Genomic DNA, 22564 nt, shown 5'->3' on the forward strand with positions numbered 1-22564 from the left:
ATCTGGTTTGGACATTTCTCACAGAAAGCTCAGGCTTCCAAACATTATACATCAGCGTATGTTGACGCATTATTTGGGAAACAGTGACACTGAAATAATGTGCAACACTGTTGCTATTCAAAAACTGAATATAAAGAATGCTTTTTCAATTATTTAGTGAATAATTAAAACAGAATGTTGAAAGAAAATACGCTTTTCAGTTTAGAGCTTCACATTGTGAATTATTACTTTTCTCCATTACATATAAAAAATATAATGTATTTGGAGTTTTTCATCATTAGTTAGGGTAAAGTACCAATTTTAAGACATACCTTTTGTAATGTAACTGCAAATATTAATCTTTACGATGCACACCGTAGTGTCTTAAGTGTCAGCAGTATATAGTGTTTTGATTGTCACACATCAGATTTCAGTCTCTTAATTTACTCTGATTGTTCCATGTAACGAAGATTAAAGCCAGCAAGGTTTTTTGTCGTTGATGTCTGCTGATCTGTTCAAAGTCGTCTCAGCTCTGCTGTCAGTGTAGTTGGAATAGTCGGCAAGGCAATTTTCTTTGAGGTCAGTCAGTGCGGTATTTTAAGCAACACTGAGTGCACTGAGTCCCATGTCAACATTCACACACAGAAAAGATATCCAAATACCTCGGTCAGTATTCCCACTGCTTTTTCTACTTTATTCATTTCTCCCCCCACTGCTTTGGGTCTACTCTACTCCCTGATTTTTTTTTTTTTTAACAATCCCTCTCCACCTCACCTCGTCCTATCTCTTTCTCTGCTCTTGTTTCAGACTGTTGTCCCAGCTAGACGAGACAGAAACGGCTTTCGATGAGTTCTGGGTGAGGCATCAAACCAAACTGGAGCAGTGTCTCCAACTGCGCCACTTTGAGCACAACTACAGAGAGGTGAACCTGTTAGCTCAGGTGAAATTGTCCATAGAAGATGACATATGACACATGATCCCTATTTAAACCTGACTGCGGTGTTTCTGCTGCAGGTGAGGGCTCTGCTGGATCAGGTGTCTGAGAAACTTGCAACCCTCTCTGAGGTGGGGATCAGCCCAGCCCACGCTGACCATATCTTCTGTGAACTCACCACCTATGAGGAGAGAGTCTGTGTAAGTAATACCCAACCCCTCACAATTAAAGATTTGTTTAAACATGGCATGAATAGATGAATAATATTGTTTATAGTGACTTCAGTGAGCCAGTCAGTGTTACAACATTATGTGATTATAATCTCATTCATAACTACACTGTACTTTCTTGAAAAAGGTCTGACTGAGCATAGCTTAATTAAATCTAAGAAAGCATTCATGTATCGCTCTGCCAGCTGCACAATCATCTAAATTTACTTAGAAAATATTTTTTTTTAAAGTGGATCCTAGTCTGGATCCAGAACTGCTTTGAGATGTGTTTGAAATGCGCATTCCAGTCATGCTGATTGGTCGATGGTGGACATGATTTTGGGGTAGTATTTCAATCCTGTCTGGGAATATTAGGGCTTTGTACAAGCAAAAAAGTCACATAACCACCACATCATGGCTATTTAAATGTATCATGTTGCTTTATAGCGCCACCTGTGGGCAAAATGCCATCACATTTTGCAGGACCTATCAGAGTTGACAGTTGCCTATTTGCTTACATTTTGGTTGCTATTGGACTGTGCATTCAAGAGTTCTGAAAGTTTAAGTCAATAGGTTTGACATAGGAATATTCTACGAAATATATGTAAAAACAAACCGTTCAAAGCATTCAGGCTCATCTAGATACGAAGAATTTGGTAAAAAATATACTTCGAAGGACTTGACTCAATGAGTATGACTCCACACTGGTCCACAGGAGGTGCTGGACAGAGCCTCGTCGTTGGCCTGTGATGGTGATGAACTGATCCAGAACTCCCACTATGCTGAGGACTCCATTCAGCCTAAATGCAGAGAGCTCAGAGCCATCAGTGAGAATTTGAGCAGCGACCTGAGGGCCAAGAAGGACCGTCTCCTCAAAGCCATGGAGCTGCACCACTGTTTGGAGAGAGTGAGAACACCCACACACTCCTGGTGTAGTTGCTTCTCTGTTGTTGTTTTTACTGATTCTTCCTCCTCTGCTGTCCGCCTCAGGCTTCTAAATGGGTTGATGATGGTATATACCTGCTGGCGTCTCAGCCAGTAGACAAGTGTCAATCACATGAGGGGGCGGAGCTAGCCCTGAAGGAGCTGGAGCGTCACCTGGATAACGCAGGCCAGAACCAACTGACAGAACTCTGTACCATCTGGAGTGAATATGAGGCAGTGCTCAACCAGCAGTTCAGAGTAAGGAGATCAAACAACAAATACAAATTTCCCTTTTAGACATCACTCTATCAATGCCAAATGGATTGTGACAATTTGGTGCCAATGTCCATATTATTGTCTACAAATGTCTAACATCAGTATGATACGAATTTATGCCAGAGTTTAGCAAAAGTTTGACTATATTTCCAAAAATACGCTGTTTTGTTTCACAAAGAAGATGTTATGTCTTAAGTTTTATCTTTTGATACAAAGAAGAGGATGAATGTGGAAGTAATTTACCATTGTTTTTTTTTCCGTTTATATGATTATATGACATTATAAGAAACCCTCTAAGCCTTTGGCATTATTTGTGCTCGGAAAAAAGCAATCTAGACTATTTTTGTATTACTGTAAAGCTATTCCAAAAATGTATTGCAAAATCCATGGCACACTGTGTCAGATGTAAGTTGTTTTTTTATAATATGTCTCAAAATTGAGATAAAGTGCTAGACATTACACATTTACATCAATTTGAGATGATATGCTGAGAGAAAAATTACTTAAATATTCAGCACATGTCCGCATTGACAACTTCCTGTGCATCAGGACCAAGTGGAAAAGGTTTTCCAGAAGCAGGCGTCCATGCAGGAGATGTTTGACAAGAGGAGGGTCAGCCTGAAGAAGCTTGCAGCCAAACAGACCCGGCCGGTGCAGCCGGTAGCCCCCAGACCCGAAGCCTTCATCAAATCCCCTCTCAGCTCGCCTGGTCAGTCCCCACACATCCACACATGGAGCATTTATTTCACACCATTAAGAGCCTTAGAGCCTTTTATACTCTTCATTCTTTGCATGACCTTAATGCTACATTATGTATAGCACTTACATGTACATTATCAGACTAAACATTATTTTAGCCCTTTAACACTTAAGAGAGTGGATGGATAGTATGGATCTCACTTGTGGCTTGTGCTGTGCATTTCCTGTCAAACAACATGAAATCTACAGTTTTTAGCAACGTTCATTGCAGACACAAATAACCCAGAAATTATAAGAGAGGGATAGCTCCTTGTGAATTTAGAATTGTTAGTGACTTCAGCCATAAGCATACACTCATGGATGGCTCTTGGTCTGTGTTTTACAGTTTTAAAAGAAAACACAAAGCATTTATGAGGGTTGTTACAGTCTTTCTTCTCCTGTATGAGAATATAAACTCCTTTTTATTTCTGGATTGTGTCGCTAAAAGTTCTGAAATTTTGATTAAAAAAGTGTCTATTAGGACAATAAAGCCATGGTGAAACAAGGGTTATACTTAATCTTGTACACTCTACTGTACATTTCTAGGTTATTTTAATTTTTAAAAGATGTGTGTGTATGTATTGTCATAAAATTCCAAAACGATATCCCAATATCCCAGATGTAGAGCATATATAGAGCATTATTAAAGGTATTTATAAAAAAAAATAAAAAAATAAAAAAAAAAGTGCCAGCATCAATTAGCATCATCAACAAGAGAAATAAACATTGTGTTGACTTATAGTAAATCTATTACATCCAGGTAATTTCTAATTAAACTTTTGTAATTTCTTTGTTCACTTATACCTGTACTCATATAGCAATCACAAGTTTGTTTCTCAAGGGCATTTTGCACATAGGGGCAATTTTGTGCTTTACATAAATCAAAACAAAAAGTAACAAAATATAAATAATAGACCGTAAAACATACACAAATAGTAATTAAACACAAATGTGGTAATATAATTAAAAAATAGTCATATCATTTTTTTTAAGTACATTAAAAAGAATAAAAACACTTTAACTGGATTTAATAATCATAAGAATATGTTCTTACAATTAATCTAAAATTACAATACTTGAGATTGAACCAAAAGTGTTTTTTTTTTTTTCTTTTCACGAACTACCAAGCATGTGTTGCCTCAAATACTTAGGTGGACTGATGACCAACCAAACCTTGCACAGATAATCATTCATCCATTGATTCTGTTCTTCCACAGCACACAGAGCACAGCAGGAGAGAAGGAGCTCAGAGACAGACTCTGTGAACAACTGTGAGAAAGTGAGTGGATCACGGTCATGATTCTGTTTGTGTCTACACGCTGTCTGTCTCTTAAGTTTGTGTCTGTCCCTGTTCAAGGTGACCCAATGTTTTTTTGTTTTCTTTCCCAGGGAGACGGCCAACTGCAGAACGGAGACTGTAACGGCAGACAAGCGTCTCTATCAGAGGAGGAGGAGAACCTGGCGGTGCTCAGGAGGTGAGGGATCAGCTGCCGCTCTTTCATCTGTAATCAAATTACACAGCAGATGGACTGTGTGAACACAGCTATCTCATTATCTGCAGTTCTGTGCATCCATCGTTTTGTTTCATTTGATCTCTTTTATTTGTGCCTTTCTATCCATCTCGCTCTCTAATCTCTCCTCGTCTGCAGGCATGTCATGAACGAGCTGTTGGAAACTGAGAGAGCCTACGTGGAAGAGCTGCTCTGTGTGCTACAGGTGTTTATTCGCTCCACAAAAGGTTTCTTCTTCTCTGTCTTTTACTTGTGTCTAGGAGTTCATGCTCTGTTTTGCGCTGTTACAGGGATATGCCTCTGAGATGGACAATGCAGCAATGGCTCACCTCATCCCCGCTCCTTTGCAGAACAAAAAGGAGGTTCTTTTTGGCAACATGTCAGAAATCTACCACTTCCACAAGAGGTGAAGGAGCGCCATCTGCCTGTCATTGATGAGACTGACATGTTGTCAGCCATCAAAGAAAATCATCAACAATCAACATTTTATTCAAATATCTTCATCATCTTTGCTTTTTCATTGGTAGCATGTCTTTTGTTTGCTTCCAGGACGTTTCTGAGGGAGTTGGAGCAGTACACCGACTGCCCAGAGTTGGTTGGAAGGTGTTTTCTAGAGAGGGTGAGTGAATTATGAGATTTTCAGCACAGATATGTGAATCCCGCTGTGCTGATGAAGAGGTTTCTTGAATACAAATTGTTTTCACTGCTCCTCTAGATGACAGACCTGCAGATTTATGAGAAGTACTGTCACAACAAGCCTCGCTCTGAAAGCCTTTGGAGGCAGTGCTCAGACTGCGCCTTCTTCCAGGTGAACACCGTCAGCAGCACCATCAACTTTTGTTTTGTTTCGTTTGTTTTATTTGACCCATTTTTTTTCCCCATCTCCATCAGGAGTGTCAGAAGAAGCTGGAGCATAAACTTGGCTTAGATTCTTACCTTCTGAAGCCCGTTCAGAGGATCACCAAATATCAGCTGCTACTGAAGGTATGATACTACCGGTTGTCTTGTCTGTGGGATTTCTGGTCTTCAGGTATGGCGGCGCTTCATGTTCGTCGTGTTTCTGACCACAGGAAATGCTGAAGTACAGCAAGAGCTGTGAGGGGACCGATGACCTGCAGGAGGCGCTGACCTCCATCTTAGGCATCCTCAAGGCTGTCAATGACTCCATGCACCTCATCGCCATTACAGGATATGAGGTGAGACATTTGACAGGACACAGGCTCATCAATCACAGAATAGACGCTGTGTATAGGTCTCTGGAATAAAGTGGTAGATGGATACATGCTGAGCATAGTGTTTGAATATGGTATTTTGCAAAAGCTCTGGTCTGTGGTGAAGTGTGATGTCCTGGTAAATTGTCTCTGATTTAATGATAGAAAAGTTCAACAAGAAAGGGGGGATAGAAAATGAGACAATTATGCTATTACATTAAAAAAGAAAGGAGAAACAAAGTATGAACAGCTCAAACATTAATACAAAATAGGAAATATATATTTTAAATACATAAAATTGCAAAACGAAGCAGTGCTTTTGGTGTTTACTGGTGAAATCAAGTGAGCACCTCTACTGGCTCACTGCAGGTCAGAATACAGACACTCCAGATAAACACTGGCACATAACACAGACTGGACAGAAAACGGATGCATTAAATGGAACCGAGAGTTGTTTGAATATCAAATTATAGCCTCTATACAGTACTTTAGAAGAAGAGCAGTATGCATCTTTAACTCTTTCTTTTATCAGGGTAATATGAGTGAGCTGGGTAAGCTGCTGATGCAGGGGTCATTCAGTGTGTGGACGGAGCACAAGAAAGGCCATGCCAAGGTTAAGGATCTGGCCCGTTTCAAGCCCATGCAGAGGCACCTCTTCCTCCATGAGAAGGCCCTGCTCTTCTGCAAGAGGAGGGAGGAGAACGGTGAAGGCTACGAGAAAGCTCCCTCGTACAGCTTCAAGCAGTCTCTGAATGTGAGCACATCTACGGATGCAAAAATGTTGCTGCGTTTGTCTCTTGTACTGCCGTCTATTTGTATTTATTAAATGTTTTACGTTTCACCGTGCCCATCTTTTTTAATAGATGAGTGCTGTCGGCATAACTGAGAACGCAAAGGGAGACAACAAGAAGTTTGAAATCTGGTGCAACTCCAGAGAAGAGGTCTATATTGTTCAGGTACGTTAACGCCTGAAGATTTATAGCATTGATGTTCTACATTTTTGCTAATTGTCGACAAATATACTAAATAACAACAGGGCATATCCTTGAAGTGCAGTGTTCTGTATTTGAACAATAGGCATTTATATGGATGTCTACCTCCAGGTAACAGTGTAAGCATAAAACAGTTTACACTGAACTTTTTAATATTTGTTAACCATCCTGTTCCAGGCGCCTACGGCTGATGTTAAAACCACCTGGGTGAATGAGATCAGGAAGGTTCTGACAACCCAGCTGGAAGCCTGCAGAGGTACAGAGAGACAATGTTCTCTAAAACCTATTTATTGAATCCATGTTCACACTGATATCCATGTTCAACCAGAAACTGAAGCACTGATATTATTATCAGTAATGATGGTTATAGAAGTAAATTCTTTGCAACATGTTCCATCATGGTTGTTTTGAAGTGGTCGTTCCCTCTCTTTGTTTCCACAGCCAGCCAGCAGAGGGCACCAGATCAGGTTTTCCAGTTCCCTCCTGTGCCCAGTGGATCAGTGAGTCTCAGGTAAGTCTGACCTCCCCACCTCATGATATTCTCCCTCATAATTTAAATGAAGAGTTTGATTTGTGACAGCCTTTTAATATCAATCTGCGGATGATCAGGAACAATCAGGCTGTTGAAGCTTATGCTCCACTTTGTCCTCCTGCAGTCCATTCAAGTCTGGTCAGAGGAGCTTTAAGAGGGGAGAGGAGAAGAAGGCTGAGCCCTGCAGCCCCGATGCCAACTCCTCTTCTTTACCAAAGCCAACAGGAAAAGGTGAGTAGAGAGGACAGACTTCAAATCAAACAGATCGAACCCTTAATTAGTTATGTTTTATTTACAAATCTGCCTCCAGCATTTGTAGTGCATGTACTCTACAAACTACACTTACTGTGTTCCTCTTTGTGATTAACCCATGTCTTAACTTCTGTCTTTTCCTCTGAATCTTATAACATGTTCCCTCTTTATTCCTTGTCTTCCTCTATACAATCTTAACGTACCCTCTTCTTTCCCCCTTGTTGTCTGTCCCCGTCTTATTCTCTGGGTCAGATGAGGCTGTGACTAGCCCTACCTCAGACAGAGCTGCTGTGGCTAAAAAGCGTTTTACTTTACAGGGCTTCAGTAACCTCAAAGCCCAGAAAGGTAACTGGAGGCCAATTTCAATTTCATATCCAACATATCACATCATCATCATCGTCGTCGAGTCATTCAAGAATAGACATTTAGACTTATTTGCTTTCTTGCCGAGAGTTAGATGAGAAGTTAGAGAATGTCTGTCTGTATGGGGACAACTAATTACTGGAAAGTAATTTCCTGATCTCAGCCAAAAAATGGTCCAACTCCTACCTCATAAAACCACAGTTTGTCTTTTTTACATATAGCTATGCTGTTTTTGTTAACTTTTGACAGAGCCAGCCTTGCTGTTTCCCTGTTTCCAGTCTTTATGCTGAGCTAAGCTAAACGGCTACCGGCGGTAGCTTCATTTTTACTGTACAGACATTAGAATGGTATCAAAGTTCTCATTTAACTTAAGCCAAGTAGGTTTGTCCTCAGTCTCTGAAGGACAAAATAAATAAAGATGTAATATACTTCAAAGACGTTTGGTCAGTCGGTCAAATACTGCATGCTTCCCTCCTCAGAGTCCTCATCTACTGATGATAAAAGTTTTACATTACCATCCACGATGATCTTCCTCTCACCAGGTATCGCACAGCTCTGGACCCTGGTTTTATTTCATCCGGCACAATGCCTTTTTCACAGCTTTGACTTGTAATAGTAGCAAAATCACAGTTGTAACAAAAAATCTTAACAATGGCTTTGTTTTATCCTCATGCCTCAGTAAGTCGTGACAGTTAGCCAACGTGCCCAACACCTGTGCTTTTCCTACTGTAACATGTTAAAATGTCCTCTAAAAAAAGCCTATGTTGCTGATACTCTTTTGTAACCTCTTCCTTTCAAAAAGCATCACAACATTTGAGCTACATTTTGGAGGTTCTCTCAATATCAGAATTAAGTTTTCTATCTCTTTATTAGTCGTCTTTCCTCAACCTTTCTAATCCAGGTGTTAGTTTAGTCTGTGTTGTTGTAGTCAGAGATGAAACTTTGCTGTTAACTATATGACATTTGTGATTTCTTTCTTCACTCAACAACCATGCTTGTCCCTCCTTTTTCTTTCTTGACGGCAGGATCTCCCACGAGTCCCGATCACAAGACGAAACGCCAGAGCGATCCCACGCCGTTCGGCTTTAAAGGTAGTTAGTCCGTTCGACGATAAGTGCGTACTCTCCCTGTCTGGTTACCTGTTGATCCCTGAGCACAGCCTAAGTATCATACAATGATGAGTTCCATTGGCTGTAGCTGCTGCAGGGTGAGTGACCAGCTGTGTTTCTATTGCCTCCTGTCCCTCAGATGCAGGTCCTCCCCCCCTCCACCTGAGCAGGGCCAGGTGGTTCAGCACTCCTAGTCTCTTACAGACAAAGTGGAGAGGTACAGTGTGTTGGGCCCACTGTTTCACTCCTATAAACCCTTAATAGACTGTCTTTCTCAGTTTTTGCTTTGCGCTCCCACACCTCCACGTTTCTTTCAGACTTAGCCCAAATCATAGAAATATACACTGATATGGAGGAATTCCTGCCTGCCACTTTTTCTTTGAGTCAGAAATATGGACGTGCATGCCCGTCTCCCTGGTCTTAAGACTTTTGTGGTTATAGTTGTGGAGCTGATTGTGTCATGCTGGGATTTCTGGGATTCTCTGTTCAAAAGAGCATTTTGTGGTTCTTCCTCTCACTCTTCCACACTTGTAGATCTCTCACTGCAGGTCACGCACATATTTGACAGCAGCTGAAGATTGATGTTGCTGTAAACTAAACACCTGTGTCTCCCTCCTCCCCTCAGGCTGGAACAAGGCCTCCCTGTCGATGGACGCCTCAGAGGAGCACGAAGGCTATTCCAGTGCTGAGGATCCTCTTAATTCTGACCCAGAGGACGACAACGGCAAGAAGCTGGTGAGTCACTGTGTGAAATAGACATGCGTCAACCTGCCTGCACAACTGATGTTCTTTGCTAACAAGCGTAACAGTTTCCGTAAACAATTTGTGCCTTTCAAATAGAAATCTCACTTAAAATATAGTTCAAACAAACGTTTAATAAAGATGCCTGTTCTCTGTTACACGCTTCTCTTACTGTTCTTCTTCCATGAATATAATGATCTGACAACCGCCCTGGTGGTGAGATGGGGACATCTGCTGGCCGTTTTTGATATTATACACATTAGTATAAAATTAGTTACTCATGAAAACTAAAGAAAAACAATGGGTATACAACAGTGATTTACAACCTAGATTTGGATGAATTGGTATTCTTACAACACATTAAACATACATCTATCTCACATGAACCCTGATTTGCCATTCATGCCCGTACTATATATTGTAATTCTTAAGGTTATGTTTTAGCTTCACATCCAGTCAATGCATTTTTGTAGAAGCCAAATATCTGTCTCTTCAGCTGATAAATGCTCCCCTATGTTTACCAGCTGCTGACTTTGTCTTAAAATATTCATAAGAGCAGCTTTAAAGTTGGCACATGGTTTGTCCATTCATAGCACAAAACTATCAAACATGTTAATGTAACTTTTTCTCATTTTAGTATGTATCCTTTTCTGTTTCCTAATCTCAACCTTGAACAGTGTGCCGGCAAATATACAGTGATGGCGGACTACGAGAAGGACGCTCAAGAGCTGTCAGTGAAGAGCGGAGACATGGTGCAGCTGGTCAAAGAGGGGGAGGACGGACAGTGGTGAGAATACTGTCATACTGCTGCCTATTAGAAAAATAAATATATAAATATATATATATTGTATTGCACTGCTATATAAGTGAGTGTTTGTCTGTGTGGTCATGCAGGTTGGTACGTAACCTGAGCAGCTCTAAGGAGGGCTGGATCGCAGCCGCTAATCTTCTCACGCTCATTGGAAAGTCCAAGTCTTGCCAGTCTCTCACCAGCTCAGGTATTCAAACAAACAGTCCCAAATAAAGAGTGTGACGGATGAACAGATATTTGTGAAGCAAGAGTACTACATCGGACATTAATCCTCTGTGTGTGTGTGTGTGTGTGTGTGTGTGTGTGTGTGTGTGTGTGTGTGTGTGTGTGTGTGTGTGTGTGTGTGTGTGTGTGTGTGTGTGTGTGTGTGTACACCAGAAGGCAGTGGCTCTGGTAACCTCAGCACATCGTCCAGCTGCAGTGAGACCTACACAACCTTCTCTGACGTCAAACCCTGAACTCCTCAGCATATCCGCCATCACCAAACTGCCCTCATTCATGCTAGTATCATGTTGCTATCCGTGCTGTATTGCCAACGTCGGTACTCTTAAGAATTTTGTCAGGTTTCCACAGAAAGCTGTATTTTTTTCATTTTTCAAATCATGCACATGCACCAGTTATTAAGATATGTCATAGGTGTGCACATGTTATAGACTTGATTGTGGTGCAATTGTGCGCCGGAGATACAGAATGCCTGAATGCATCACAGACGGTCAATACACTGTATTGTGAAGTGATCGTCCTCTAGTCATACACTTTGTCTGTACATTTTCTGATGAAGAACAGTGGATCCTTGTGTTTATGATGTAATAGATGTATGAATGGGCCAGCGGGACTGATCTCAGTTAATGCATCTATTTGTGTTCACATTTCAAGTGGAGAAAGATTAGTGATTATCTGTGGACGTCAGCTGTCTTTGTGTTCATCTGCACTAATTCACCCAAGCAGGAGTTTATAATTCTGTTACTGTTACTGTAAATATAACGGAGGGGGTGACATAAACGTGTACAGCTTGTTTAGCTTGAATGAATGTTTTCTGAGTCCAATCACCCCGCCCTCTGCTTTTCCCTTTGCAAGCTTATTTATTTGTAAGAAACGAAAAAGGCCACATATATTTAGGCACTTCTTTTGTACTTATTTTCTTTGTCTTTTTACTCTTTTCCTGTCTGTCATTTGTCCCACTGTTGTCAATAGAAACCCGTTCTGCCACCAGCTGCCCAGACGTTGTGTATGAGGTTTGTCTTTTGGGGTCTCTGACGGCCTCATGGTCTAACTCTGTGAGTTTTTATGTGCGCTACAGTTTAAGATGTTTCTCCATGTTAATGACCAGAGATCACTGTATAGCGCTAACTTATTCCCTGTGGAGGATCATGTGCTGAATGTAGATATTGTTCATTAATATCACTCTGTCATGTTTGTTATTTGAGATGCTATATTGTACATTAAGTATGGTGACGTCACAACTTTGTGACTCATTTTTTTTTTTTTTTACATAAACAACTTCAATTCAGTCTCTGTCTCTTCTTTTGTCTAGTCTGTAGACGAAGGCTTGATACCTGATTGCAATGAAAGGTACTCTTATGTCTTGCACTGGTGGAATGTAACTACTACATTTACTCAAGTTTTGTACTTAAGTACCGGTTTAAGATGAATTTGGAGGTTGTATTTGTACTTTCAGTCTTTTTTGACACTTTCTTCTTCTACTCCACTACATTTCAGAGGGAGATATTGTACATTTTACCCCACAACATGTATTTAACAGCTTTATTTACTTAACAAAGTTAAAAAGATTTTTACACACAAAACATATGAAGAGCTTATTAAATATATTTCGTTATAAATAAACTAATCAACAGTATATACAAGTAGAGCTGAAAGGATTTCAATCAGGGGAGACGAGTCAGATGAAGAAAATATGATAGTTTATTATCAACAGATGACATGTGATGATAGTCTTGACAGAGTCTTTGGCACTTGGACTCAACAGGGAGATTTGTAATGGAGGGGCGTCTGCCCTGAGCAGCAAGATGGTGTGGAGTTCAGACGGTGGTGGTGGCTGATGAGGCTGATACAATGATGAGTTGATGAATCTGCGGAGATGGGGAGGTGGAGGGGTACGTAACAGCAGCATGAACGTACTGAAGGTAGAGAGACAATCATTTAAAAAGAGACAGCATCAAGAAGGCCAACGATGAAATTGTTTCATTATGCTATTGGATAAAGGAGACCAGCTGATCTAGACAGCTGATATCATGATTGACAGCCGAGCAATGACAGCAAGGGAATTATGAGTGAGCATGCGTGAGGAGTGAATGGCAGATCTATGACAAATAAACTAGCATACAAGAGTATAGTCTTCCTGAATAAACATACGCTGGAGTTATTAATTAGTGATTAACACTAATTATTACCTTAATTAGTCGATTAATCAATTTGTTAATTGACAGAACATGAATTGGTAATTGTTTGAATCATTGTATAAGTCCTTTTTCATGCAAAGATGTCGAAGATTTTATGGTTTATGCTTCTCATATGTGAGGATTGCTGCTTTTCTCTTTAATTATTTGAATTTATTTTTAATAGTTTTGAGGTTTGGACTTTTGGTTGGACAAAACAAGGGTTGTCTGGCCTTTGGGTTGTGAGAACTTCTGACGGGCATTTCTCTTTTCATCAATTAACTGAAAAATAACCAGCAGATTAATCAACATGAAAGTGATTGAGTAATTAGTTGCAGTCTTGTACGAAATAGATAAAAATGACTGCCACCTCAACAACCTTCAACATGCTGTTATGTTAATGCACGCGTAATAATAATAATAATCACAGTTTCAACAGTCGGCCATTCTTCTCCATTGAGTACTTTTACTTTTAACACTTTAAGTGCAGTTTTCTGATTACTTACTAATCTCCAATGGGCTTTTATTTGTAACAGAGTATTTCTACAGTGTGGTATTATTACTTTTACTCTGAATGCTTCCTCTACTGCTGATTCTTGTCTTGTTATCTATAGCGTAATAATGATCGATTTTTCTTTGGCAAGTAAACTGCATATCTTAAACATCTGGAGCATTTGTCGGTGCAGATATCACACACGAAGGCAGTCATTGACAGCTTGAGGAGAAAAAGTCGTCTGGATCAGAAATGAAACTGAAACTGCCCCATTGGGTTGCCAAGTTTGTGAAACCCACCATTTATCCGTCTTTTTCAGACCAAATACATTGCAGTGAAAAACACTCTGCTGTAGTCATTTTTCATTTTATTTTTCAGCATTAGCAAAGAGGCATATTAACAGTTAAAACAGTAAATTCTGAGCTCCAGTGGCCAGAAAATGAGTTTATAAAACCAAATATCAATAAAGTAACTGAACTACTCTTGTTGAAAACTCCACATGAAGCTTTCTGTAGAAGAAAAATTATATCACTTCATTAAAAAACATATTTGTGTTTAAATGAAATGAACATGTAACAAGTTTTACAAAGTTAAAACCATGCATGTATACAAGATCAGTGATTGCTGTGTTTTACTTACTATACTACTATACTATACTATACTTACTATAATATAAACACACTATAATGTCTTTGGAACAATAAGCTATCATCTTCATGGCCATATACCAATGATGACACCAAAGTCACGTCCACAGTAATATTTCTGAAGAAACATATGACTTGAAGGAGAGTTACGTAACACAATTACACATACAGCATTATACATGTTTTGTTGTTGTTTTTTAGGGCTGATTCTCATATTTTGTTCAATTAAATCTGACTGTTTTAATAAAAGGAATTTCATATTTTTTCCTGGCTCCAGATCCTCGATAAATGCTACAGAGAATAACATTAAACAGTTATTTATTTATTTATAATGTGATTTCTCTTTGAATTATTTCTGGTTTGTGGCTAGCCAAAGCAGTTTTTAGTGGTTGGGATTCTGCTTGTGGGAATTAAATTCATAACCTCAGTATTTAACTAAAACCCTGGCCTTCCCTTGAGGGGAAAACATAATATAGTCACTTCTACAAAATGACCACAAATAGCTCAGTTCTCAAGAGAATCAGTTGGCCTGAGGGATTTTGGGAGATCGGGGGATATTACGGATACAACCTGGCAACCGCACCAAAGTTAAGGGCGGTGAATTAAACGTAAGGAAATAGCTAACATCTGGTTTACGACCACCGCAGTACAGCAGCGCTGCATTTCTGCACTGTAACCGTAATTAAACGTTATTACAGACGTTCTCATAGACAAACAAAGAGTGTAGAAGCTGTTTGACGACAGAAATGGACGACATTAACAAAGTGTCCTGCCTACTTTGTCAGCGGTGCGAAGAGACGGAAATAACCGGAGCGTTATCCACTAAAGATAAAGTCACGGCTCACCAAAACTGTTTGGTAAATATCAACATGTTCGTCCTTTGATTCTTCATTCACCTTTAACGAGCAGGTTAACGTTAGCGAGTGAGCTAAAGTTAGCAAGCTACGTTACAGCTTCAACGTGGTTTAAATGTGACATTCGAGCAGGAGACCCCCCCTCGTGCTAGAAGGAGATAGCATGAAAAGTGAACGAGAAGAAAACATTTGTTGTTGTTTGGCTTCTTAAGATGGAGACAGTTAAGAACAGAAGATAAACTCTAATACAAACTTCAGGCAGCGTGTGGAGCTCCTTTATTCAGTCATGCTGAATGAATTAAGGACTTGGTGATGATGATGATGATGATGATGATGATGAAGAAGAGCACATTTTTGCATTCAGAGGGGATTCCTTTTGTCAAACTCTTTCCTCAAACTTCTTTATTGCTCATATGCAGAACAATTAGCTACAGTGAAGCTGTAGCAATGAACGTTTAAGTTTAATAGTTTAATTCATAGAGGATGAATATAGGAATAAGCCATATTTATATCTTTATATAAAATATATTTATAGTAATGTGGGAGTCAAAACGATGGATGGAACTTGTGGTTGATTTTCGATGTTGATGATCTTTGACTTCATGACCTTTTGTTTAAACTCAGTATCTGTTCTCTATCTGACCGCATCTCACTGTTAGGAACTCCGCAACGAACACCAGAGAGAGACTGGATTTCCTTCAGTTCACACAGATTTATTTGCATCACAAGTACACCGAGCTGTCTGGAGTCAACAAACCTCACGATAGAAATGTACATCACTTATACCCTAAGTCCTCCTGCTTCACTCTTGGTCCATAAACTCCTACATAAGAGAATTTACAATGTGTACCACGGACATGTCAAACAGAGCGGTTTTTGGTTAATCTTCTTCCCCACTCGTCTTCCTCTGAATGTCTATCTTTGAATTGCAGTGTTATTATCCGAGACATTTTGTCCTCACTCGTGTTTTCTCTGTTTTCTTCAGTTATTTTCCTCTGGCCTCTATTGCCGTAATTCCCCACAGTTTGACGATCTGTTTGGTTTCTCCGTGGAGGACGTGTTGAAGGAGGTGAAACGAGGAAGCAAGCTGGTAAAGATTCTTGATATTTTTTTAGATGCGAATAGGCCGAATCCATTCATAGTGTGCCGGAAGCTATTTCTAGCTGTGTTGTCTCCTTTGTTTACATTAGAAGTGTAACAAATGTCAGACGATGGGCGCCACCGCGGGCTGTGAAGTCAGACGCTGCAAGAAGTCCTACCACTACCCGTGTGCGGTCCAACACAGAGCTGTGGTCGTTGAGGATGCAGACCAGGGGAAATATGGGTTAGTCCAACATAGGACTATGTTTATAGTTTATATGTAGAATATATATTTGTATGTCTAGAATATGTTCTTGTGTTCTGAAACATCCTGTAATGCAGTTTTTTTTTTTCCTTCTTTGTAAAACTATCTTCAGGCTCTACTGCTCCAAACACTATCCACAAACACAAGGTAGGTGCTCTTCTTCCTCTCAACACTTTTTTCGGTGTACAGCATATTATGTGTTGAATTTTTTTATTTTTCATTTTTTGCAGAAAACAACGGCTCTGTAAACAGACGTCCCTCCTCCTTCGCTAAGTCACAAACTTCCAAAAGTCGGAGTGAAGCCGGATCATCTAAGGTTTGATTGATGGAAATATCTACTACATAGATGGCAAATATATAAATATAAATATTGTGACTTCAAATCATAAATATAAGGTCAGCGATTCTAACACTTTGGCACTCAAGCAGAAGGAAATATTGCATTTTTTTGGGGACTATTTTCAGGGGCGGATTATTGCACATTTTGCATGTTAGTGAGTTTTTACCGCAGCATGTCGGGCTCAAGATAAACCACAGTGGCTCTGTCAATGAAGCAGTGATGTGATGATTTTCAGGTTTACATAATTCTTTTTAAAATGTCTTATCAATTTGGTTATTTGTTGAAATCTCCAAAAGACATGGGAGACTTTTATCTGGCACAAAACCTGGTTTAGCAAGTAATGATATCCACTTTTTTAACGAGGTGCATTGCCTTGCCTGTGAGAAAACTGAAGGAAATATCAGCTTGGAAAGTTTGTCCAATAGCGTTGCTATGTAAGTATGTTTCATTTTGCAAACCTTTCTTTATAAGTCTATAACTAAACAATGTTTATGTTTTCTAATCTGCTCCTAACATCAATATCTGATCCCGTTGTGACGACCAGACGTGTGTTTTCAGGTTGTATTGTAACAAACATGCTCCTGCATCACATAAGAGGAGCACCAGCGGTAAGTTGTTTTTCCTCCTCGTATTCCAGGTTAAATGTCTCATTGGAGCTTAAACTGTGCATGCAAATGTTTTACACACAAACCCGGCTCTCATCAACATGTTCTTACCTGTATTTGTTTTTATTCTGCAAACAAATGTAGAAGTGCCTCGGACAATGTGTACGCACAAATGATGAAGGCTGTGCTAATGTAAACACACACCGGTTAACTAGATGCATCTCATACAGTAAATACCGCATTCATTAAAAAAAAAGGTTTCCATAGACAGCTGTATTTAAAACCATCAATTTACTTATTTGCAGCTTAGTCTATTTTACATTTCATTTATGAATTAATAAAGTGTTATGAGTCATGAACAATATTGGCCAGTACACACTTGTCACGAATGCGACGTTTACTTTGCGTGTGCACTTTATTTTGTGCACAAAGTAAGAACATTTGTAGGCACATATATACGTACGCATGAGGTGAATGAGGCCCATTGTCCTCCTTCTTCACAGGTGATTCTACAAGAGCCAGCAGTGACTCCAACTCATCTTCCAAGGTATGAATATTGTTCATAGTCACCTTAAATAAAGCTTTTCTGTGCTATTTCATTTCTTTTCAGAACTATTCAGTGATTTTAATCTTTTTTTTGTGCTTTTGAAACAGAGACGGTTGACTTTCAGTGACAGGTAAGTGTGTGATAGTTTGCATGCTTGACTTGCTCCAGATTAATTGCGCCGTCACCATTTATACCTTCTGTTCTTGCACATCATAAAGTTTTAGTTATAGGATCAAAAACTCCAGAGAATCCTGCACCATGTCTTGAACTCAACTTTTGGTCCTTAGACCTTTATCGTTCAAAGACAAACAGCACCATACATATACAGGTGATAGGCTCTCATCTACAAAAAATCTACCGTACATAATCAATCAAATTCAGGTCAACGTTAGAAGGTCTGAGGAACAAAGTGAGTACAAGTGACGGTCAGTGTGCAGGATTCTTTGTTTTCTTTCCAAGGCACCTTATACCTTGACTGTTTTTCTTAGCCATAATGGCTGACCTCTCTCCTCTGTCACAGACAGGAAGGGACCCCGTCCAAACGGAGAAGCTGGAATGTGATCCTAACAGATGATTCTTCAAACTCAAGTTAACACCCTCACTTACACGAGAGAATGTAACCTATTCAATACTCTTGTTTTAAGCGGCAACCAGATTAATTCCATTTCACTTGTGCTCCAGGTTACAATGAGCCTGATTCAGAAATGAACATATTTGCCCCTGTGGAGACGGATTTTGAGGAAAGTGCAAACTCTGTTCCAGAGACCCAAGTAAGTCTAATCTTTGCTTATTCATCAGTAACATCGTCACGAGAGGCTGAAGATGTTCAATGATCTGATAATAATTCTTCTTCTCTTTCATTTCTTTTCCTGCATCTTTCATGTGCATCAGGTGATCAGGTGAGATCAAACTTTTGTGGTTAACTGAAATTATGAATTTATTTTTTACATTGTGTGACCTTATTGAAGCTATGTCAGTTGTGTGTGTGTGTGTGTGTGTGTGTGTGTGTGTGTGTGTGTGTGTATATTAAACGTAATACTTAAAGGCTGGCTTAATAACTAATTGCTATCTGACTCGTGGTGAGACACCACAGGATTCTCACTGTGAGGAAGTCAGTAACGAACAGCAGAGAGAGACTGGAGTTTCTTCAGTTCACGCAGGTTGATTTGCATCACACAGAGTACAAGTAAACCGAGTTGTCTGGAATCAAATGTTCCTTACTTTATACCCTTGTTCCCACTTTGTATGATCGGTCCCTTTTTATGATGTTCAGTTTGTCTTTAGTGTAAAAACAACAGTAGAGAATAATTGTTTGATGATGTCGTCCACACAGAAAAGACAACGAGAGTCCCACTGGGTCCACTCCAGGTACAGTAGGCTGTGTGTGTACAACCAGCGGCCAACATACAAATAGTTTGCTAACTCTTGCTGTCTTCTGTAGGAAACCACCTGGAGGACAATGGAAATAACGATGGAGATGAAAAAATCATACATTCAGTGAAGTGTTACATACTGTCTGACCTTGAAAGTTTATGTTTTTGTTTTCTCTTAACTATAAAGCTTCAACTTGTCCTTAGTCCTGAAGTAGATTTGGTCCTTCTGTCTGACAGTCAAGATATTTACTCAAAGCTTCTTGAAGTTCATTTGAATTGATCTGCCTCAGAGGGAGATTGAATCTGCAAACTTGTATCTGTAATTCATCCCTAGCAGAGCAGCATCACCTCCCTGACATGAAACATGTTTACTTCCTCTCAGGATGGCGATTCGGAGAGTCTGCTGCTTCCCGTGTCTCGGCCACCTTCAGTGACGAGGGCTGTCGTCTCCACTCAGACGGCTCCGGCTCTGTCACCCAGTGTGGTTCTGTTCAAGACAGAGGTAGAAGCATCACAGGGAACAGACGGAGGTACAGTTTGTCTCACATGCGGTCAGATGATGAGATGAACTTTAGTGTGTGCATTCAAATTCAGTATATAATCATAACCAGGATCAAAACTTTAGATATTGATATTGTGTCTTATTTGTTATTTCTTAGAGATCAGAAAGGATTTAATCCTGGTTAATCTGAAGCTTTTTTTATCCAACTAGAATTTGGCAGAATATTTTCTTGACAATTTACATAAATTCATCCGTTATCACGAGAAACAAGCTTTGTTATCTCAAGAAAATGAGATAATTAACTCTCCAGATAACAAGATAAAAAAAAATAATTGCAAGCATGGCCGTTCTCTCCTTCTGTAGTCAGCTACAGAGCTCAGGATCACTGTTGCTGGCTGACACACTGGCTTGGACCAGGTTCTTCCTTTGTGCCACAGGCTACCTAGGGTTGGCCAGTACGGCTGGAATAAATGAATAAATGGCACCTTGATTAAAGATTGTGTCTCAGTGTAGGATGGATTTTAATTACTACCAGCAGTGAAAGACACTGCATGTTAACCAGCAGTGAGGCCAATAGAATCGTCATTGTGTTGATAGCAGCTCTTCCCACGGAAAAGTAACATCACTTTAAAATGCAGAGATGTTGCTCTAGATGGGATTTAAATTTACAGGAGGACCAGCGAGCTCTCTGATGAACAGTGGTTTGTAATTATCATTAAGGTGGGGGTAAAAACATTACCGACATACACACATCCAGATGGGATTAAAATCATTTACCAGCTCAGGTAGTGTTACAATCCCTTTCCCTGGAGGAATGAGTCATGCTCTGAATGAGGCTTCTTTCTCCATTTTCACCATTTTTCCACCCAGTCATTGTTAGAATGAAAATATGCGTTTCCTGCAGCAGAAAACCCCCCAGAAATGATGATCGAAAGAATTATACATAGTGGTAGACTGTGCATGATTACTGGCCGAAATGGAAAAAAACCCTCACATTTGTAAACACTCTCATATAAAATGTACATGTCTTGTGTTTAAGTGTACATACTATACAAGCTTTACAAAGTAGACATCCAAATGTTCTTTGGACATCCAAATGTGTAAGGCTAGCCATTCACATTACATTTATTTATTAAAATAACATATGTAGGAAATGTACTCCAAAGGATGTGTGTGGCCATGACGTTGATGTGAAATACAGAGATAATGTTCATGTATATGGCCTTTGAAATGAATAGTATATGGGAATACAGCACTTGTATGAGAAAGATGCTGTTGTTGAATGATGTTTTTTTGGGGGGTTTTTTCAGGGTCCAATCCTGATCAGAGTCCTGTCCACAGTCCTGCTGGACACGCTACTGGACCCGCTGTCCCACAGCAGAGCTCCGCCGGACCTCCTCCCTCTCCTCGCCGCTCCAAAGCTCTCTATGGTACCCGCTCACCTGCACCTCCCTCAGACCCAGAGCCCAGCTTCGACTCCGCCAGCTTCTGGAAAAGCTGCAACGCGGCCGGATGCACACAGGCCCTCTTCACTGGGTTCATTGACGAGATGAACAATATCTCCAGCAGAATCCAGTCAGACCTGGCCAGCCAGGAGGGTGAGGGACCCTACGAGATACCCTCAAGATACTGAGGCAGCATCTCTGGCTCACCCTTTATTAATGTGTCAAACACTAGAATATTAAAGCTCTCGCTCTTCTTTCCACAGATTATGATTCTGCACTGACAGTGATGACTGCTTCTGGGAAACTGGCAGAGCGTGTGGCCAAGCAGCACGAAGGTGAAGTAAACCAGTGTGTCCTACGGGATTTAGTGAGCTTGTGGTGGGTGGTCATACCCTCTAGGGGGCATTGTCTCCTGGATGAAAGTTTTGTACTTTTTAAAGGTAAATGCCTCAACAAAATGAAGAGGCTTTAGCTATGAATAACTTTGAATTTAAACAATTTTGTGCTCTAGCAGTGATGGAATATAGCTAATTACATTTAGGCTACTCAAGTACTGTAATACAATGTTTCAGGTACTGGTACTTTCCATTTCATGTAACTTTATACTTTTACCCCACTTCATCTCAGAAGGAACTATTATACTTTTAACTTCACTACATTTATTGACACAATATTATTCACTAGTTAGGCTACTTTCTTAATACAAAATATAAATAATCTAATAAACTATGATGTATTATTAAGTAGTATGTGATCATTACGTATATGATCATTAAGTATATAAAGTAGTTCAAATTAGCTCCACCTTTACCAGCTGCGACATTAACATTATTAACGCATTAATACCTCAATAATGTTTAATCAATGATATATTAATTATTCTTAAATGGGTCATTCTGCATGACTTTGACTTGTAACAGTGTATTTCTACACTGTAGTATTAACTATACTTAAGATAAAGATTGGACTACTTCCTTCACCACTGTGGTCTAGTAAAAATATGAATCATAAACCTCCTGTTCCTTGTTTCAAGACGGGTCGGCTGGGTTGCCATACTATACTGTGACCTTTTCATAAAATACTCTTCTATGGCATACTATACTATGACTTCTATGGCATACTATACTATGACTCTTCTATGGCATACTATACTATGACTCTTCTATGGTATACTATACTATGACTCTTCTATGGCATACTATACTATGACTCTTCTATGGCATACTATACTATGACTCTTCTATGGCATACCATACTATGACTCTTCTATGGCATACCATACTATGACTCTTCTATGGCATACCATACTATGACTCTTCTATGGCATACCATACTATGACTCTTCTATGGCATGCCATACTATGACTCTTCTATGGCATACTATACTATGACTCTTCTATGGCATGCTATACTATGACTCTTCTATGGCATGCTA

The 22564-nt window shown here is 39.7% G+C and overlaps 3 protein-coding genes across 12 annotated transcripts in view; all 3 read left to right on the forward strand.

The window, feature by feature from the left end:
* mcf2lb (mcf.2 cell line derived transforming sequence-like b) overlaps window positions 1-12092 on the forward strand; it is a 41103-nt gene extending 29011 nt beyond the window's left edge. For 4 of the 8 annotated variants that reach the window (XM_068705022.1, XM_068705028.1, XM_068705027.1 and 1 more), the window contains 24 exons: window positions 787-901; window positions 994-1113; window positions 1838-2029; window positions 2113-2304; window positions 2872-3031; window positions 4278-4339; window positions 4450-4535; window positions 4710-4776; window positions 4862-4977; window positions 5121-5190; window positions 5287-5379; window positions 5463-5555; window positions 5642-5767; window positions 6315-6536; window positions 6646-6738; window positions 6952-7030; window positions 7216-7285; window positions 7431-7537; window positions 7811-7903; window positions 8947-9012; window positions 9656-9765; window positions 10449-10558; window positions 10666-10769; window positions 10961-12092. In XM_068705022.1, the coding sequence (XP_068561123.1) occupies window positions 787-901; window positions 994-1113; window positions 1838-2029; window positions 2113-2304; window positions 2872-3031; window positions 4278-4339; window positions 4450-4535; window positions 4710-4776; window positions 4862-4977; window positions 5121-5190; window positions 5287-5379; window positions 5463-5555; window positions 5642-5767; window positions 6315-6536; window positions 6646-6738; window positions 6952-7030; window positions 7216-7285; window positions 7431-7537; window positions 7811-7903; window positions 8947-9012; window positions 9656-9765; window positions 10449-10558; window positions 10666-10769; window positions 10961-11040 (2626 nt within the window). In that variant the 3' untranslated portion in view covers window positions 11041-12092. Of the gene's footprint in view, window positions 1-786; window positions 902-993; window positions 1114-1837; window positions 2030-2112; window positions 2305-2871; window positions 3032-4277; window positions 4340-4449; window positions 4536-4709; window positions 4777-4861; window positions 4978-5120; window positions 5191-5286; window positions 5380-5462; window positions 5556-5641; window positions 5768-6314; window positions 6537-6645; window positions 6739-6951; window positions 7031-7215; window positions 7286-7430; window positions 7538-7810; window positions 7904-8946; window positions 9013-9169; window positions 9248-9655; window positions 9766-10448; window positions 10559-10665; window positions 10770-10960 lie in introns of all 8 variants that reach the window. The other 4 variants (XM_068705030.1, XM_068705029.1, XM_068705024.1 and 1 more) reach the window with 3 other exon arrangements.
* A 2652-nt stretch (window positions 12093-14744) lies between these two features.
* On the forward strand, window positions 14745-19558 carry LOC137868320 (PHD finger protein 6-like). Of its 3 annotated transcripts, XM_068705035.1 has the most exons (13): window positions 14745-14975; window positions 15958-16062; window positions 16163-16296; window positions 16430-16464; window positions 16548-16633; window positions 17021-17091; window positions 17216-17265; window positions 17766-17809; window positions 17917-17939; window positions 18330-18397; window positions 18491-18579; window positions 18701-19177; window positions 19251-19558. In XM_068705035.1, exons 1-12 carry the CDS (start codon window positions 14865-14867, stop codon window positions 18710-18712), a joined length of 828 nt encoding a protein of 275 aa, XP_068561136.1. In that variant the 5' UTR covers window positions 14745-14864; the 3' UTR covers window positions 18713-19177; window positions 19251-19558. The 3 variants fall into 3 exon arrangements, with proteins under 3 accessions (XP_068561136.1, XP_068561137.1, XP_068561138.1); XM_068705036.1 differs by lacking the exon at window positions 17021-17091 and having other exon boundaries at window positions 17253-17265; XM_068705037.1 differs by lacking the exons at window positions 18701-19177; window positions 19251-19558 and having other exon boundaries at window positions 18334-18397.
* LOC137890020 (PHD finger protein 11-like) overlaps window positions 19540-22564 on the forward strand; it is a 6660-nt gene continuing 3635 nt past the window's right edge. The window contains exons 1-3 of the mRNA XM_068734101.1: window positions 19540-19684; window positions 20995-21282; window positions 21393-21464. Coding sequence (XP_068590202.1) covers window positions 19540-19684; window positions 20995-21282; window positions 21393-21464 — 505 coding nt within the window. The remainder of the gene's footprint in view (window positions 19685-20994; window positions 21283-21392; window positions 21465-22564) is intronic.

This window comes from Cebidichthys violaceus, unplaced genomic scaffold (assembly GCF_023349555.1).
Source record: "Cebidichthys violaceus isolate CVI_PGR_0920_01 unplaced genomic scaffold, fCebVio1.0.p SCAF_11, whole genome shotgun sequence".
Classification (NCBI taxonomy): Eukaryota; Metazoa; Chordata; class Actinopteri; order Perciformes; family Stichaeidae; genus Cebidichthys; species Cebidichthys violaceus.